The sequence below is a fragment of the Cavia porcellus genome, unplaced genomic scaffold (genome assembly GCF_034190915.1).
Source record: "Cavia porcellus strain 051 isolate PalLab524CR breed Dunkin Hartley unplaced genomic scaffold, mCavPor4.1 scaffold_8, whole genome shotgun sequence".
NCBI classification, from domain to species: domain Eukaryota; kingdom Metazoa; phylum Chordata; class Mammalia; order Rodentia; family Caviidae; genus Cavia; species Cavia porcellus.
The window spans coordinates 93,171,013-93,185,906 of record NW_026947491.1 but is presented as its reverse complement, the minus strand read 5'-3'; the positions used below and the strand labels follow the sequence as shown (position 1 = coordinate 93,185,906).

Below are 14,894 nucleotides of genomic sequence, written 5' to 3'. Positions count from 1 at the left end.
GTTCTTATGAGGGGCTATCGCTGCCTTGCACTCCTTTGTACATTGCTCGAAAATCAGCTGCCTTACCAGCAGTCGAGCCACTCCCGGATCAGAAAATATTTTATCGGCAGCATCTTGCATTCGGGCCACAAAGTCAACAAATGGCTCTGTGGTACCCTGAATTATTTTTGAAAGACACAAGGAGGCTGTTCCAGCACCACTTACCTGCTTCCAGGCGCGGAGCCCTATGGCATTGATTTGTTCATAGACAGCGCCGGGGAACTGAGTCTGATCATCAGCGTGCCGACCTTCTCCCATAAGCATTTCCTTGTTCCACCCCCGGTTTCCCCGACTGGCGTTTCTCTCAGCCTGCTCTGCAGAGAACTCTGCGTACCAGGCTCGCCAATCCAGGTAACTACCCAAGGGCAGACACGCCTTTGCCAGCTGAATCCAGTCCGCGGGGGTGAGGGGCCCAGAAGACAGGTTCTCCAGCATGGCAATGGTGTAAGGCGCAGTCGGCCCAAAGGTTGTAACTGCATTTTTAAGTTCTCTAATCTGCTTTATCTCAAAAGGCTCCCATGCATTACGTCCCTGGCCCATAGCTACTTGTACAGGAAATATCCCGTAGGGGCCACTATCTATCCCAGGTGGTGGATGTACCTCATGAGACAAACGTCCCCCCTGCCAAAGCCGCCTGTAAAAATACCGACCCGCCGGCGGCGGAGCATAAGACGGCGGCCGTGATTGGGCGGAAAATGGGGGCCCGTGCATCACTTCCTGTTCTGGCGAAAGGGGAGGGAGCTCCCACGCGGCCGCCTCGTGGCGAGGGATCGCTTCCGGGAACAGCCCCCAAGGTGGGGCGGAAGGCTTCGCCTCCCTCTCGCGCCAGGGGGCGCTCAGGAGCTCTCTACTCCTCCGCAGACCAAGTTGAGCGGAGCGCAATTCGCGGCGCAACGCTGGGAAAGAACCCTGCGACTCCTTATCGAGCGGCCTATCCTCTTGGCATCTAGGCTCCTTGGTCTCATCGTTGTCTAAGCCTTCCTCGTTCTCGGAGTCAGACGACTCCGAGGCCTGAGCCCCGTCTTCCTCCTTTATATCTTTGTCTCCTTTGACGGACCCCTCCCGGGAGCTCCCTGACTGGGCCTGTTCGAATGCCCTACGCACTTTAATGAGCTCTTGAGAACCTTCCCTGCAACCACCCTCGCTCTTCAAGCATGCATATATCATTTCCCACAGTGGCCGAGCGAAGACCGAAGCCCCGCCCTCCCTTTCCGCTAGAGAAAGATCCCTGCCCAACTTCTCCCACGAGGGCAGGTTTAAGTGCCCTGTGGGCAAGAACCAGGGAGCGAAACTATCAATCTCCTCAAAAAAGCTCTCCAGCGTTTTGCGTCCCACCTTGAGGTCTCTGGACTTTAAGAGCTTCCGGAGGACCTGTACCAAGGGCTGGGTGTCGTTACTCGGTACGTTACCCATATTTAATATGTTACTCACCGCGTGAGGCCCAAAAATCCGCCACTTACGCGTGAGCCTGAGGGGAGTCTAAAAACCCTGTAGGTGCGCGCCACCCAGGGCCCAGGTTTATCCCCTGCTCACCTGTCTCGCAGTGCTGTATCAAGGAACGTTGTCCACTACCACGTCTCGGGGGTGATCAGTTGTTCCCCGTACGGGCCACCAAATGTCGATGTCGCTCCCGGCCGGCAGGAAGGACACACGACAAAGTCTGGCAGTGGACAACCTTTTCTTTTATTTTCTCTCCGTACAGCCTGCCCTGGGATCGCTCCCAGCCGAAGCCTCCTCTGGTCCGCTCCCCGCGGCTCCTTCCGTGCTTCGCTCCGAAGCCTCTACCGGTCCGCTCCCCGCGGCTCCTTCCGGGCTTCGCTCCGAAGCCTCTACCGGTCCGCTCTCCGCGGCTCCTTCCGGGCTTCTACTTCCCCCCAGGGGTGGCACCAGTATATATACGGATACAGTGTCCAATCATATTAAAGTAAGCAAGGCAAGCTGATTGGCTTAACATATTATTGAGCGGGTTGTTTACGCGGTAAGCAGGAAACTAACGTGCTCGATGGGAGGGGTAATCTAACTCAGGCTTTGCTCTTTACCACAGGCCGCATGATCGCTATATGCGGCGGCTCGGCAATGTGGTGGCTCCCAACAAGAAATGAAGGTCATTCTTCACTGCTCCCTTCTCTCGTCTGCTCCCCTGCACAGGTCTCATCAGGGAAGGCCCTGGACACGGGCGTTTGGATGAGGGGAGACTGCTATTATGTAAGGGAAGGACCCATGCAGAGGAATCTTGTAACAGCCCCTGCTGAACGCCAGGCATCGTCGGAGACCCTGGGGTAGAAGACAGAGCAGAGTCGAATTTCCGTGTGGGGTCTCCTTTAATAACTGCACGGGCGGTCATGTCGCGTGTCAGGAAAGCAGACTGGACAGTGGGCAGCACGAGGATGCAGGAGGGCAGTTCCCAGGGGACAGCACCACCTTCCACAGGACGGAAGGGCTGGTGTTGGAACTGAGGCCACAAAGAGGCTTCCCAGGGCTGGCGCTGACGGGCGGTCACAAAGGCCCTGAGGCAGGGCCCTACTGGGGTTGGGAGGGACAGCAAGGGGACAGAACCCAGGCAGGGCCAGTAACTGGGGAAAGAGCAGCATGGGACATCTATGCGCTGACTCTGGCTTTACTCCCACCAGAGGGCTTTGGAGAGTGGTGTGATGTCACCTGACCTCCATTTTATCAATTAATTCATTTATTTTTGAGCCAGGGTCTCCCTATGTAACCCAGGTTGGCTTCAAACTTGCAGCGATCCTCCTGCCTCAGCCTCTAGAATGCTGGGATTACAAATAAGCACTGCCATATCTGGCCGTGACTAACATTTTAAGGGGGGAACATTCTGGCTCTTGTGCTCAAGCAGACAGCGGGTGGCCAGTCTAACCGGGAGGCTCAGCTGGGCTCTGCTGACTGAGGCTAAGGAAGGCTGTCTCACACGGTGGCCGGACACTCTGGAGTGGTGGGGGAGACGCTGGGTCTGACCCTAATCCGAATGAAAAGCTGCCGGATTTGCTGGCCTACAGCACTGGGTTGTGGAGGCGGGAGAGAGAGGGCGGCCCAGCTCTCCAGGCTGGAGGACGGATTAGGGCCACGCAGACTGCTCAGCCTAGCGCTGGGCTGTGCGCCCAGTGGGAGCCCGGCCAGCCAGGGCGGGCTCATAGGGGCAGACTTGTAATTTGCATCCCACATCCGCCTCACCCAGAGCACTTTTGGGAGGAGGAGCAGGGAAATCGAGGAGGAGGAGGAGGAGGAGGAGGAGAAGGGAAATTCCCTAGTGTGGACTCACACAGGGGTAGGGGTGGCAACTGGACACTGCCGTGGAGCTGGCTCTGGAGGAGACACAGCCGTGTCTGGGTCACACAAGCATGGCCTGAGGTCTGTATGCTGAGCCCCAAGAACAAGGATGAAACAAAATGTGGCAGCAGGGAAGATGCTGAGCCAGGGTCTTGCTGTGTTGCCCAGGCTGGCCTGAAGCCGCAGTGATCCTCCTGCCTCAGCCTCCCGTGAGCCTGTGTGTTAATCTTCTATTCACTGCCCCCAGAGTAGGATAGTGAGTGGGAAACAGAGAAAATGATCCCAGCGCTCAGGAGACTGAGGCAGGAGGGTCACCGTGAGTCTGAGGTCAGCCTGAACCACATAGTGAGTCCAAGCCCGGCCTGAATTAAAAGAAAAAAAGAGAAAACAAAAGGAAAGAGATGGTTTCTCCAGGTCTCACCGCCTGGGAGCGGAGCTCCTGCCTCCTGGCCGGGCCCCAGAAAGCTGCTTGCAACCTCACCTCTGGCCCTGCCCCTGCTGTTTCGGCAGAGACTGGCGTCCCAGGCCCACGGGCCGCCCTCCCTGCTCTCCTGCGATGCCAGCCTCACCTCAAAGCACCCTCCGTCCTGCACCCCACCTGCAGCCCCGAGCCAACTTTTCGAGCTCTCCGTGGACCTCCATCTCAGGGCTGGTGCAGGAAGGACTGCTGGGAGCAGGTGCCAAGGAGCTCTTCCTCCATGAGAGGCGCTTGCAAAGTGCCTGAGGAGGTGACCTACAGCGAGAAACCCAATGGGCCTGCTGCTGGCATCTCAGGGTCATGTGCCCGTGTTCTTCAGCTGCTGGGAAAATCGAGGGAGGTTTTGGATCAAAAGGAAAAAGGCTTTACTGGCAGTTAGCTCTGAGCTGGAGATACAGCTCAGCAGCACAAGTGTCTGCCCTACAAATGCCAGGCTGTGAGTTCCATCCCCAGTACCAGAAAAAAAGTTAGCTCTGAGGACACGGAGGTGCCCATGGGCCTCAGGTCACCATCCCACCATAGGAGGTGTGTGGGGTCTTCTCCAGGACCCAACAGTGTGTGGGGGACACGACAGGATGGTGGACATTTTCGAGCCAAGTCGGGTGCCAAGTCTTCCTGGCACCAGTCCTCTCTCTTCCTCCCTCGCCTAAATGAATGAATGTAGTCCTGAATTCTGCGACTAGTCTGCCAGTTCTGACCAGCCCTCTGGGTGGGGGAGCGGGAGCCAGCGGTGCGCTAGGCCGTGGAAGTTTGCAGCAACTGAACACCCGAGGAACAAGTCTAAGTTTTAAAGCCTGTTTTGCAGAGCTGGTAGCAGCAGCTCCGCAGACTCCAGGAGATCGCAGGTAGATCACAGGTAGATCACAGGTGGATCGCAGGTGGATCGCAGGTGGATCGCAGGTGGATCACAGGTAGGCCCAGAGGCCCTCACCCTGTGCCCTGCTGCCCCCGACAATACCTAGATTACGGTCCTGACAGGCCCGAGGGAACTTGGCTTCAGGATGGAATTTTATTTTCTGAAACAGCACGATAGGGTGAGTCTGTGCTCAGCTTCCTAGGGCGTGACTTTGCTGCGTTCCTGGGGTGGGGGGCTCTGTCTGTGTCCCCGCTATGAAATCCGCAGGGGAAGGCGGCCTGAGAGTTAGGAAGGCAGGCGAGTCCCTGAGCTCAGGACCCGGCACCCCTGTGACTCCTCCTGTGGAAGCGGGGTTCGCAGGCCATCTGCCCCTGGGCTTCCCGCAGACAGACTGCGTGACCCCCCGGGGGTCAAAGTAGTTCAGGGAGTTTCAGGAGAGGCCTCACGGCCCATGATCTCCTGCCAGACCCGCCTGGGAAGGCAGCCGTTCGCGGGGTCGGGTGCGGGAACCCCGACTACAGCGGGGGGTAGGGGGGTCATGGGGGTCGGTTCCGGTGGTCAATCTCGGGGACCGGCTGCGAAGCTCCGCCCACTTCCTCCCTCCCTCCCCGAGCCCGGCGGCAGCCGTTGGGGCGGAACCCAAATGCCCCGCCCCTAACCACGCCCACCCGCGAATCGCCCGGGCCGGCGGCGCAGTCCAGGCGCGGCCCCGCCCCTTCCCGTGGCCCCGCCCCTCACGCGGCCCCGCCCCTCGCAGGTCGCCCCGCCCCCTCCGGGTCCCCGCGGCGGCCGCGTGCGTGGCAGGCGCCCCCTCCGGGGCGGGGCGGGGCGGCGCGGCGCGCGGGGCGGTCCCGGCGCTGTCCTCCTCCTCTGTGCTGCCCTCGCTCCTCCGGCCGCCTCCTCTCCTCGCCCGCGCAGCCCCGAGTCCCGACGCCAGTATGCCCTCGGCCAAACAAAGGGGCCCCAAGGGCGGCCACGGCAGCGCGACCCCCGCCGAGCGCGATCGCGAGCGGGACCGCGACCGGGGCGCCCACCCGCCCGGCGCCGACGACGTGGCGCGGAAGCCGCCGCCCGCCCCGCAGCCGCCCGCGCCGCCGCCCGCGCGGCCGCAGAGCCAGAGCCCGGCGCCCGGCCGGGGTCCCCGCGGGGGCGGCCGGCCCGCGCCCCCCGCCCCGGGCCCCGCCGGCTGCCCGCGCGCGCTCGGCCGTGCGCTCAGCGCGCTGTGCTGGCTGGCGCTCGTGGCCGCCGCCGCGCTCGCGGGCTGGGGCGCGCACCACGTCCTGCAGGAGGTGCAGCAGCTGCGGCGCGGCCACCAGGACCTGGCCGGCCAGCGCGACGAGCTGGGCCGGAGCCTGCGGGGCGTGGAGCAGAAGGTGGGTGCCCGCAGCCGTCTCCACCGGCCGCGTCCCCGTCCCTCGGCCCCGGCTCGCCCCCGGCCCCATCCCCCTTTGTTCATGGTCGGGCAGAAGGGCTCGGCTCGGCCTGGCCGGCGGGGAGGGGGCTCAGGCCTGTGGCAGGCTGAGCGATGACCCTTGGGCACGCCGGCCCGCCTGCCAGGAACCCCCTTGCTTCGGTGATGTCGGTGTTGAACCAACAGAGGGTGGGAGGGAAGCCGGGCGTCCCCGAGAGCCGGGACAAGGCCTCACCTCTGCCTGCGGGGATGCGGCTTAGCCTGAGCCCAGGAAGGGGCGCTAGGATCTGAAGTCCTTAGCAAACTTCTGGCCGGGTTTGGGGCCTTGCCTGGTCCCGGGCTAGTGGGCCCGTCTCACTGTGGGGCTAGGAAAGGCCAGGGTGCAGGACCAGGAGTGCTGGAGACCATCCTGTGGGCAGATCCCCAGGGCAGCCTTGGGAGGGAAAGCAGAGTGGGATGGATGGGCTTGACTCCATTTTCCAGGCCAGCACATTGAGGTTTAGAGTCAGCAGTGGACTGACAGCCCCAGCCGGGGAGGGCGTGGGTGAACAGTTCTGGCAGCTGTGCAGCAGAGGGTCCTGGGGTCTGCTTCAGGTACAGCAGCACCCAGCAGTTTGCTTCTCAGCCTCCCGCTGTGGTTTTCCAGACCTGAGCACAGCTTCTTCATCGCATCCTGCCCCACACCTGCACAGGTCTCCTTGTACAATGAAAGTCGGTTATAAGACCGAAACAAAAAATCCCGCCACTTGGGATCCCGGAACCGAGGCTGCCTTCATTTCCCAGCAGGCTTGCGGGCCTGCCAAGTCTCTGCACTTTGTTGAGTGTGCTGGAGCAGGAATTTCCTCTCTGGAGCCAGCATGAGTCAGCCTGCCGAAGCCTCAGGCCGAGGGAGGGACTCAGGAAGGGGCGAAGCCAGGCCCTGCTGCTTTGCCTGTGCTGATTGGCAAACCATGCTGAAAGCCCAGTGCCCTGCCGCAGTCGCGCCAGCCCGCTGCCTTTCCCCGGCCTCCTTGCCCCTCAGTCCTCGTATTCGTGGAAGTCTGATAGGCGCGTGGCTGTGTGGAGGCCCTGGAGGGTGGGGAGGAGCTGGAGCCACAGTGGTGTTCGTGGGCGTACATATGTGGGTTGGGGTGATCCCCATGCAGGTCAGGGAGAGGGTGGGTGTGGGGCTTCCTTCCTTTCCTCTGGGGGGCTGAGGCAGGGCCACCCACCTGCCAGTGGTCCAGGAGGGGGAATTCGAGCCTCAGCAGAGCACCAATAGCAGCTGAGTCCAGGAAGTGGCAGAGGGGAAGCGGGGAGTGGAGGCCCGCGGAGGGCGTCTTCAGTGGGTTGGGAAGTGGGCCCTGTGGGTCCCTCCTGTCTCTGCCTCAGTCCATCTTCCGGCAGGCCCAGGTGCTGATGCCCGCTTTCCTCTTGGGGCTTAGTTTCCCGCCCACAGCTGGAGAGGACAGCTTCATCCAGAAGAATGATGGCTGGGGACACAGTGGCAGCCTTCCTTGGCACAAGGTGGTGTAATCCAGCGGTTCCTGGGTGCCAGGCACTGTACCGCGTACCTCTTGCCCCCCAGCCCAGCTCCAAGAACTCAGAGCACCGCTAAGCCGGCTGGCACCCGAGTACAGCGCGCTGCCTGCACAGCTAGGGAGCAGCAGGGCTGGGGTGCGGGGTGTGGGGTGCCCACTGGTAACTGCAGACGCCTTGGACCCATGTGGCTGTGGGTTCGGCGCAAGCTACTGGGTAGAGGCTCACAAGCTCCATTGACTTGGAACCCAGTGCCACCGACAGTGTTGGGCAGTGCCTTGGTGGGCGGCTGAGGCCTGCATCTCCGAGGGGTCCTGGTCAGGAAATCTGCACTGAGGACGTGGCCACGGTTGGTTCTCTACCTGCAGCGCCGAGTGTGGGTGTGGAGTGAGGTCAGGTCTTAGCAGCAGTGGTGTTGAGAAGTAGCTTCGGATCCATGGCTTCGGTTCTCCGGGCCGCTCCGAGGCGATACCACCGCACAGCACCCTTGCAGGGCGGGGAAGCTGGGTCGGGACCTGGTGGTAGAGCCAAGTCGGTGCCACCACGCTGCTGTTTCCTGGTGCCCAGTGCCAGAGGGCGACCCAGTGGTCTCCGCAGTTGGGCACGGGGGAGTCTGGTGCTCAGGACGATGCTCGCTGCTCATGTGAGGCCCCACATTGCCCTGGCAGCGATGGCAGGGAGCCGCTCCCCCTGAGGAGGGATCTGTCTCTGGTTCTTTCTTTTCTGTCTCAATCCTCTGTGCCCAGGGTCTCTGGGGAGTCAACAGCTTCTTTTCCAGGCACGAAGTGCACTGTGGAGACCTTTCTACTTCGGCCTCGGACTGAGCTGTCCTGCAGGGGCTCTGAGATGGTGTGGGGTGCCAATACCCGACACTACCCTGGCATTTGCCAGCCTGGGCTGGCACTTTGAGGGCGTGGGGAGGACAGACAGATCCAGCGCACATCATCTGCGTACAAATTTAGGTGGAGAATGCACCCTCCTTTCAGGAGGTGACAGGGACACCAGTCTTCATGACGTGGGGCTTTTGTCTGTAACATCTGACCTGATCCCTTTCGCAGAGCCACCTCAGGCTAGGGTGCCAGCCAGAGTGCCAGTCTTCCTGGAAGAAGCACACTGCACACTACTGTGCCCTGACAGGCGGGGGCTGAGGGTGTCCCCAGGTTCCCCGATGTGGCCCCCCCCCCCGCGTGTTGTCCCACCACTCAGGCTGTCCAGACAGTCAGGGACATCGGCTCATGTCCTGGTGCCCCCAGAACTATGGCCCCCTCTAATAAAATCACCAGTGGAGCCACCACGGCCTCAAGACCCCGGCTCCTGGAAAGTGAGTGACTTCCCGGCACCACAGAGCGGTCCCCAGCCTGTTGTCATTTGGAATCCTGTGCTTCGGAGTGGCACTGAGGAGGGTCCTGGGACCCTCTGGACTCGGCTGGGAAGCCCGGAACGAGGGTTTGAGTTCTGCTGCCGGAGCCTGTGCTGTCGCTCATTCATTTGCAGTGCAGGGGTCTCGTGCAGGCCAGAGCAGCCCCCCTGATTCTTCTCAAATGTCACTGCAGGTTGTAAAGTGGTCTCTGAAAGACTCGCATACTGTATATGGAAAAAAAATCTCTCAAACCTTGAAGTTGTGGCTTTTCTGTCTTTTTGGGGGGCAGTAGTTTCTGGTGTTTACCACCTTTCCAGTGCCATGTAGCTGCTGAATGCAGATGGCCAGGCCGATTGTCTTACAGAATTCTCCCCAGTGTGGTCCTGCAGGTCACACGCTCAGGGCGTGTCTCCTCTGCAGGCTGTGACCAGTCCCTAGACCTGGTGACCGGACAGGGTCAGCCCCCAGCTGCTTTTCGGGAGCTGAGCCCCATGTGGCACACCAGGGCGGACTCAGTTACGAGTCATCCGGCCCCACAGCAGCGAAGTGAACTGCTCCCTGGGAGGGTCTGGGCCAGGCCGTACCTAGAAGAGGCGTGTGGCGCGGGGCAGAATCAGCACGGGCTCGCAGTGGTTCTGCGGAGTTGTAGCTCAGCCCCTGCTTTTCAGCTGGAGGCTGTGCTAGGAGGTGTTTCCAGGCGAGGCTCCCCCGTAGTTCTTTGTTTTTTTAGTCCGGGCCATTGAACTCAGCTCAGGCTGGCTCCGACCCACAGGGACCCTCTTGCTACAGCCTCTGGGGTGCTGGGCTTACAGGTGTGCGCCAGCCGCCCTGCCCACTTCCCCGGAGCTGGGTCAGAAATGCTGGGGTTCTGGCCTGGCTGCCTGAGGCCGTGCGTGGGCTCAGTGCTTGGCAGCGTCCTGTGGTTGGTCTCTGTGCCCTCCTGGCCTGTGCTTGGAAGGAGGTTCCCCAAAACACTTGCAGCATGTTCTGGGGAGTAGGGCCCCGGAGGCTGGGCGGATGGAGACACAGGAAGTGCGGTATTACATAAGGCATGCCCGGCATTTCGGCGGCTGACATCTGGGTCTTGGTTACAGGTGCAGTCCCTGCAGGCCACGCTGGGGACATTGGAGTCCATGCTGCGGAGCTCCCAGCACAAGCAGGACCTCACAGACAAAGCCGTGAAGCAAGGGGAGAGCGAGCTCGGCCGCATCGACGAGGTCCTGCAGAAGCTGCAGAATGAGATCCTCAAGGACTTGTCAGACGGCATCCACGTGGTGAGGGACGCCCGCGAGCGGGACTTCACGTCCCTGGAGCACACGGTGGAGGAGAGGCTGACGGAGCTCACCAAGTCCATCAACGACAACATTGCCATCTTCACCGATGTGCAGAAGCGGGGCCAGGAGGAGATCACCAAGGTGAAGGCCAAGGTGGCCGCGCTAGAGGAGTCTGGGGAGGACAGGCGGGACCTGCAGGCCCTGAAGGCCACAGTGCGGGAGATGCAGGGCTCGGCTGAGTCCCGCAGCGAGGAGCTGGCGGCACTGCGCCACTCCCTGCAGACCCTGGAGGCCGAGGTCTACAGCGAGGTTCGGGAGCTGGTGAGCCTCAAGCAGGAGCAGCAGGCCTTCAGGGAGGCGGCCGAGGCCGAGCGCCTGGCCCTGCGGAGCCTCACTGAGAAGCTGCAGCGCTCGGAGGAGGCCGCCTCGAACCTTCCGGACGAGGTCAGGCGGCTGCAGGAGGAGCTGAGCCAGTTCAGGGCTGAAGCCTCCCGGATGGGGCGGAGCGCTGGCCCTGAACACGAGGACGCGGTGGATGCCCTGCTGCAAAAGGGCCAGGCCCTGGACTCTAGGCTGCAGGGTGTGGAGTCGGGCGTGCAGGCCTTGCAGGAGGCCTCCGCACACCAGGCCGAGAGCCTGCGGTTGCTGGTGTCCAGCAGCCAGGAGCACGAGGAGCGTCTGGCCGCACTGCACAGCCGCCTGCAGGGCCTGGGGCCCGAGGTGGACAGGGCCGGGCTGGCCAGCACGGTGCAGAGCCTGGGTGAGGCCCAGCTGGCGCTCTACGCCGACGTGGAGGAGCTGAAGAGGAGCGTGGGCGAGCTGCCCGGCACGGTGGAGTCACTGCAGCGGGTGCGTGAGCAGGTACATGCACTGCTCAGGGAGGACCCGGCTGCCCAGCCGCCCAGCCCGGACCTGCTGGACAGGCTGTCCTCGCTGGACAAGCTCAAGTCCTCGGTGAGCCAGGTGGAGTCGGACTTGAAGATGCTCAGGACTGCCGTGGACAGCCTGGTCGCCTCCTCGGTCAGGATCGAAAGCAACGAGCGGGAGCTCAAGGGCACCAGCGCCAACCTGGACGCGCTGAGGAGCGACCTGGACAGGCTGTCCGCTGAGGTCGAGAGGATTTACGAGAAGTTCTAAGCTGTTGAGTGTTCAGGGCAAGGATTTCCAGGCCGGTTTCTCATGACCAAAAAAGTGTGTTGTCTCCTGCTGGGGGGGTGCGCGCCCCGCTTCTAGGGCCCAAGAGTGTGCCGGTCACCAGGCACTGCAGTCCTGTGCCTGGTTACCTCGAGCGATCGCCGCACGTGTGACCTGCGTCCTGGGGGCCTGGTCCCCGGGGAAGGACGGGCTCTCACAGAGCAGTGTCTGGTGTCAGGAAAGCGACAGCGGCCACAGCCCTAGTCCCAGAAGCAGATTAACGCTGACCTCAGAGACCCCTTCGTAAAACAAAAAGGGGGGGCACACACTTTTTTGTCTTGTTTGTAAGGAATGTTCGTGTTGCTTTCTTCTGGTCTGTTCACTTCATCCTGCCGACCGGCGTTCTGTGGTCTCTCTCTTGCTCACTGTCTTCCTCTTAAAAGTGGCCAGAACAGCCGGTGTCAGCCAAGTTGGGATGGGTAGGGTCACCTTCGTGTTAAATGGATCAGTGCCCGAGGTCCCCTGGTGGCCTGGGCATCTGCCCCCTTCCCCAGGTCTCCGGTGACATCGAAGGTAACTGCAGGGCACCGGGATGTGGAGGTGCAGGGCGCAGGGTCCCTGGTGCTCCACCTATGCCAGCTCTTGGGCACAGCAGGGAGGGAACACCAGGCCCTTGGATTTGGAACCCCGGGCAGCAGGGTGGGGTCTTCAGGAGGTGCCCGGGGTGCTGTGTGGGGTCTCCTGGGGAAGTGGAGGCCGAACCGTCTCTTATTTTAACAGCGGTGTGGGTGAGGAGGGCTGGGCCAGGGTGGGGCTCCGCCATGGTGTGGGTGTACCCCACCTGTCTTTCTGTACCTGTTTCCTGAACTCCCTCCTGTTTGAGCCATGTTGTTCTTTAATGGTTGTCTTGCCCTTCCAGAAAAAAAACAAAAACAAAAAAAAAAAAAAAAGAAAAAACAAAAAAACCTGAAAACTAAAAGAAAGGAAAAAAAAATTTCTTTAGTTTACTGTGAAATGAACTGTATGGCTTATTTACAGTATTTTTAATTCTTAATAAATTCTTGAGCTTTGTTAAGACTTTTCCAGAGTGGTTGCTTTTTCAAGAATTTTGTAATTGTGATGCATTTCTTCAGCACTCAGCGCTCTGGCAGGAAAGAGATGGGTTTTCCGGTTTAAATTTTCAGGCCTGGAGCCCAGCGGCTTTGCCCCTGGGCCAGGACGCCCGCTGCTGGTTGCCAGCTGTTTGCAGCTAGTGTTTGTCTCCGGCCTGCAGCCCTGCAGAGCTCCTGACCTGGCTTCCTGATGGCATCTCCTGGGGAGCCGGAAGGACATGCCTGTGCCCAGCGAGGCCGCCCTGGGCACGCGGAGCCTCCGGGATTCTGACCGGAGTGAAGGCCACACAGCCATCCTGAGGCCGCCTGGCGCCTCTGCCTGGGGCTCGCGGCCTGTCCTCCCATCCTGGGCCACCCTGCACCCCACCCGGCGCTGACTGGACTGCTCCGTGCAGTCAGCACCTCTGTCTACCTTGCTGTGGTCCAGGGAGGGGCAGTGGGCTGGACTTCCGGCCGGTTAGGAAGAGGTCAGACTGGAACTCGGGCCCTGCACGCAGGTGGCTGCAGGAGTCTGTCCTGGTGGGCACCTCTGTCTGGTTCCGGAGTCTCAGCATCAGCAGCATCACAGGTTTCCCCTGTGTGTCCAGCCAGGCCGGCCCTTCTCAGGCTTCTGTTAGCACCTATCTAAGTAGTTTCGGGTTTCAGTCACTTTGTGCTGAGGACCATGGCCTGCTGTTAGATTCCCTCCCAGAGGGGCAGATGGGGGCCGGCATCACTGGTGTCACCCTCTTGAGGTTCCCCATTGTCTCCCAGGCTGCTGCCCTCTGCCACCTATGAGGGCTAAGCCTGCTAAGGCCACAGGTGTGCCAGGGTGCGGCCGCGTGAGCCTGAGGCCAGCGCCCTGGAGTCCACCCCAGGAGACCCAGGTGCTGGCCGCCCCGGGCCCTCGGTTCTTGGGAACAGTGACGGTCCCGGTCCCCCTGCCTCCACTTAACTCTTTTTCTCTGTGCCCTAACACCTGGCCGGAGGTTGGGGCTCACTGCAGGGGTCCCCAGTAGCCTCGAGCCTCAGCACGCTCCCTGCTGCCTCTGTGCAGAGCCCACGTGGCACAGACTGCCTTGCCAGGAGGGAGTTAGGTCCCCACCTCTCAGCCCACTGGGTGGCGCTGGGCAGGTTCTCTCTCTCCAGTTTCTGTGGTCCCTAAACGCGGGCTGGAGTGGCTTAATAGGCTGTCCTTTAACGTAGTAGGAAATGCCCACCTGTAGGTAAACAGTCCTAGGTTAGAATGCCAAAATAAACGTCTAATAAATTTGCATATTCCTAGTGATAGGGAAGTTAGGATCTATTTAACCCTAAGTAGCCGGTTACTACTCAGGCCTGCTCATGTGGCTGCTTGTTTGTTCAGTCAGCTTTTACCTGTTTATTTGAGACAGGGTCTCGCTGTATTTAAGGCTGGCCTGGAACCCCCTTCGAAGCTCAGGCTGGCCATGAAGGCAGTGGTCCTTCTGCCTTGGCCTCCCGGTGTTGGTGATGGAGCTGGTGGAGGTGGAGATGGGGATGGTGGGGATGGGGATGGTGGGGATGGGGGAGGTGGGGATGGGGGAGGTGGGGACAGGGATGGCACTAGTGATGATGGGGCCAGCCATGGTGATGAGATGGTGAAGATGATGATGGCTGTGGGAATAACCCTAACACACCAGGTATTTGTGAGGGTTGAAAAGTCACCAGGCTGGATCTGAGAGGCTCCGAAGCTGACTCACCCTGAACAGAACCTCCTGCAGGAAAGGAATCCCCAGGGCGTGTCAGCAGGAGGCCAGCACAGGGCAGAGTCACAGTGAGGAGTGGGGGTGGTCGCCCGGAAGAGCGAGACACAGGATGATGGTGGCGGGGACACCGGCGCGGCCTGGGGCGTCCTCGGGATGGGCCTCTGGGGCGAGCCCGGAGCCTCTCAGGATGCAGCCGGCTTCAGGGCCCCAGCCGCGCTCTGCCCACTGGCCGCTGCTCCTCGGGTGGCGGGGATGGGCCAGCCCGGGGTTCAGGCCCAGGGCACCCGGACGTGGGGGACTTTCTACCTCAGGAGGAGGCAGTGGCGGGGAGGGGAGGCCGCGAGGCCCAGGCAGCCCAGCACCGGGGTGCTGGTGGGGTGCGGGGTGCGGAGGGGATTTCCCGCAGCTGTGGACCGCAGGAGGCCTGAAGTGGACCATGCTCGGACGCAGTGGCCCGGCCTTACTGGTTCTGTGGAGACAAGGTCTTGCTGTGCCTCGGACACACGCCTGCCTCGGCCTCCAGCGCTGGGGCTGCAGGTGCTGTGGGCGCACCTGACTTGGAGCGCGCTGGCTTTGACGCTGTCACCTGTTCCTGGTGACGGCTCTTCACGCCCTCTGCCCTCGGCACGGCACCCTTGCATTTCTGCTCCGTTCCGGACTCCGCAGAGGGCAGAGGCTGCCCACCGGGAGCCACCGGGTCCCACGGTGTCCGAGGCCTCCCTGT

The 14,894-nt window shown here is 61.4% G+C and overlaps 1 protein-coding gene across 2 annotated transcripts; it reads left to right on the top strand.

The window, feature by feature from the left end:
- Window positions 1-5,469: 5,469 nt before the first annotated feature.
- Ckap4 (cytoskeleton associated protein 4) lies at window positions 5,470-12,427 on the top strand. Of its 2 annotated transcripts, none has more exons than XM_013155894.2 (2): window positions 5,470-6,028; window positions 10,039-12,427. In XM_013155894.2, the coding sequence occupies exons 1-2, from the start codon at window positions 5,594-5,596 to the stop codon at window positions 11,353-11,355; spliced, it is 1,752 nt and encodes a 583-aa protein (XP_013011348.2). In that variant the 5' UTR covers window positions 5,470-5,593; the 3' UTR covers window positions 11,356-12,427. The 2 variants fall into 2 exon arrangements, with proteins under 2 accessions (XP_013011348.2, XP_063111580.1); XM_063255510.1 differs by lacking the exon at window positions 5,470-6,028 and adding an exon at window positions 7,351-7,572.
- Window positions 12,428-14,894: the final 2,467 nt, after the last annotated feature.

What these genes read in the sequence shown, in the direction of transcription:
- Ckap4 (XM_013155894.2), top strand. Translation starts at nt 5,594, where the DNA reads ATGCCCTCGGCCAAACAAAGGGGCCCCAAGGGCGGCCACGGCAGCGCG. An exon ending in TGCGGGGCGTGGAGCAGAAG is followed by an intron (nt 6,029 to 10,038) that starts GTGGGTGCCCGC and finishes TCTTGGTTACAG; the next exon opens with GTGCAGTCCCTGCAGGCCAC.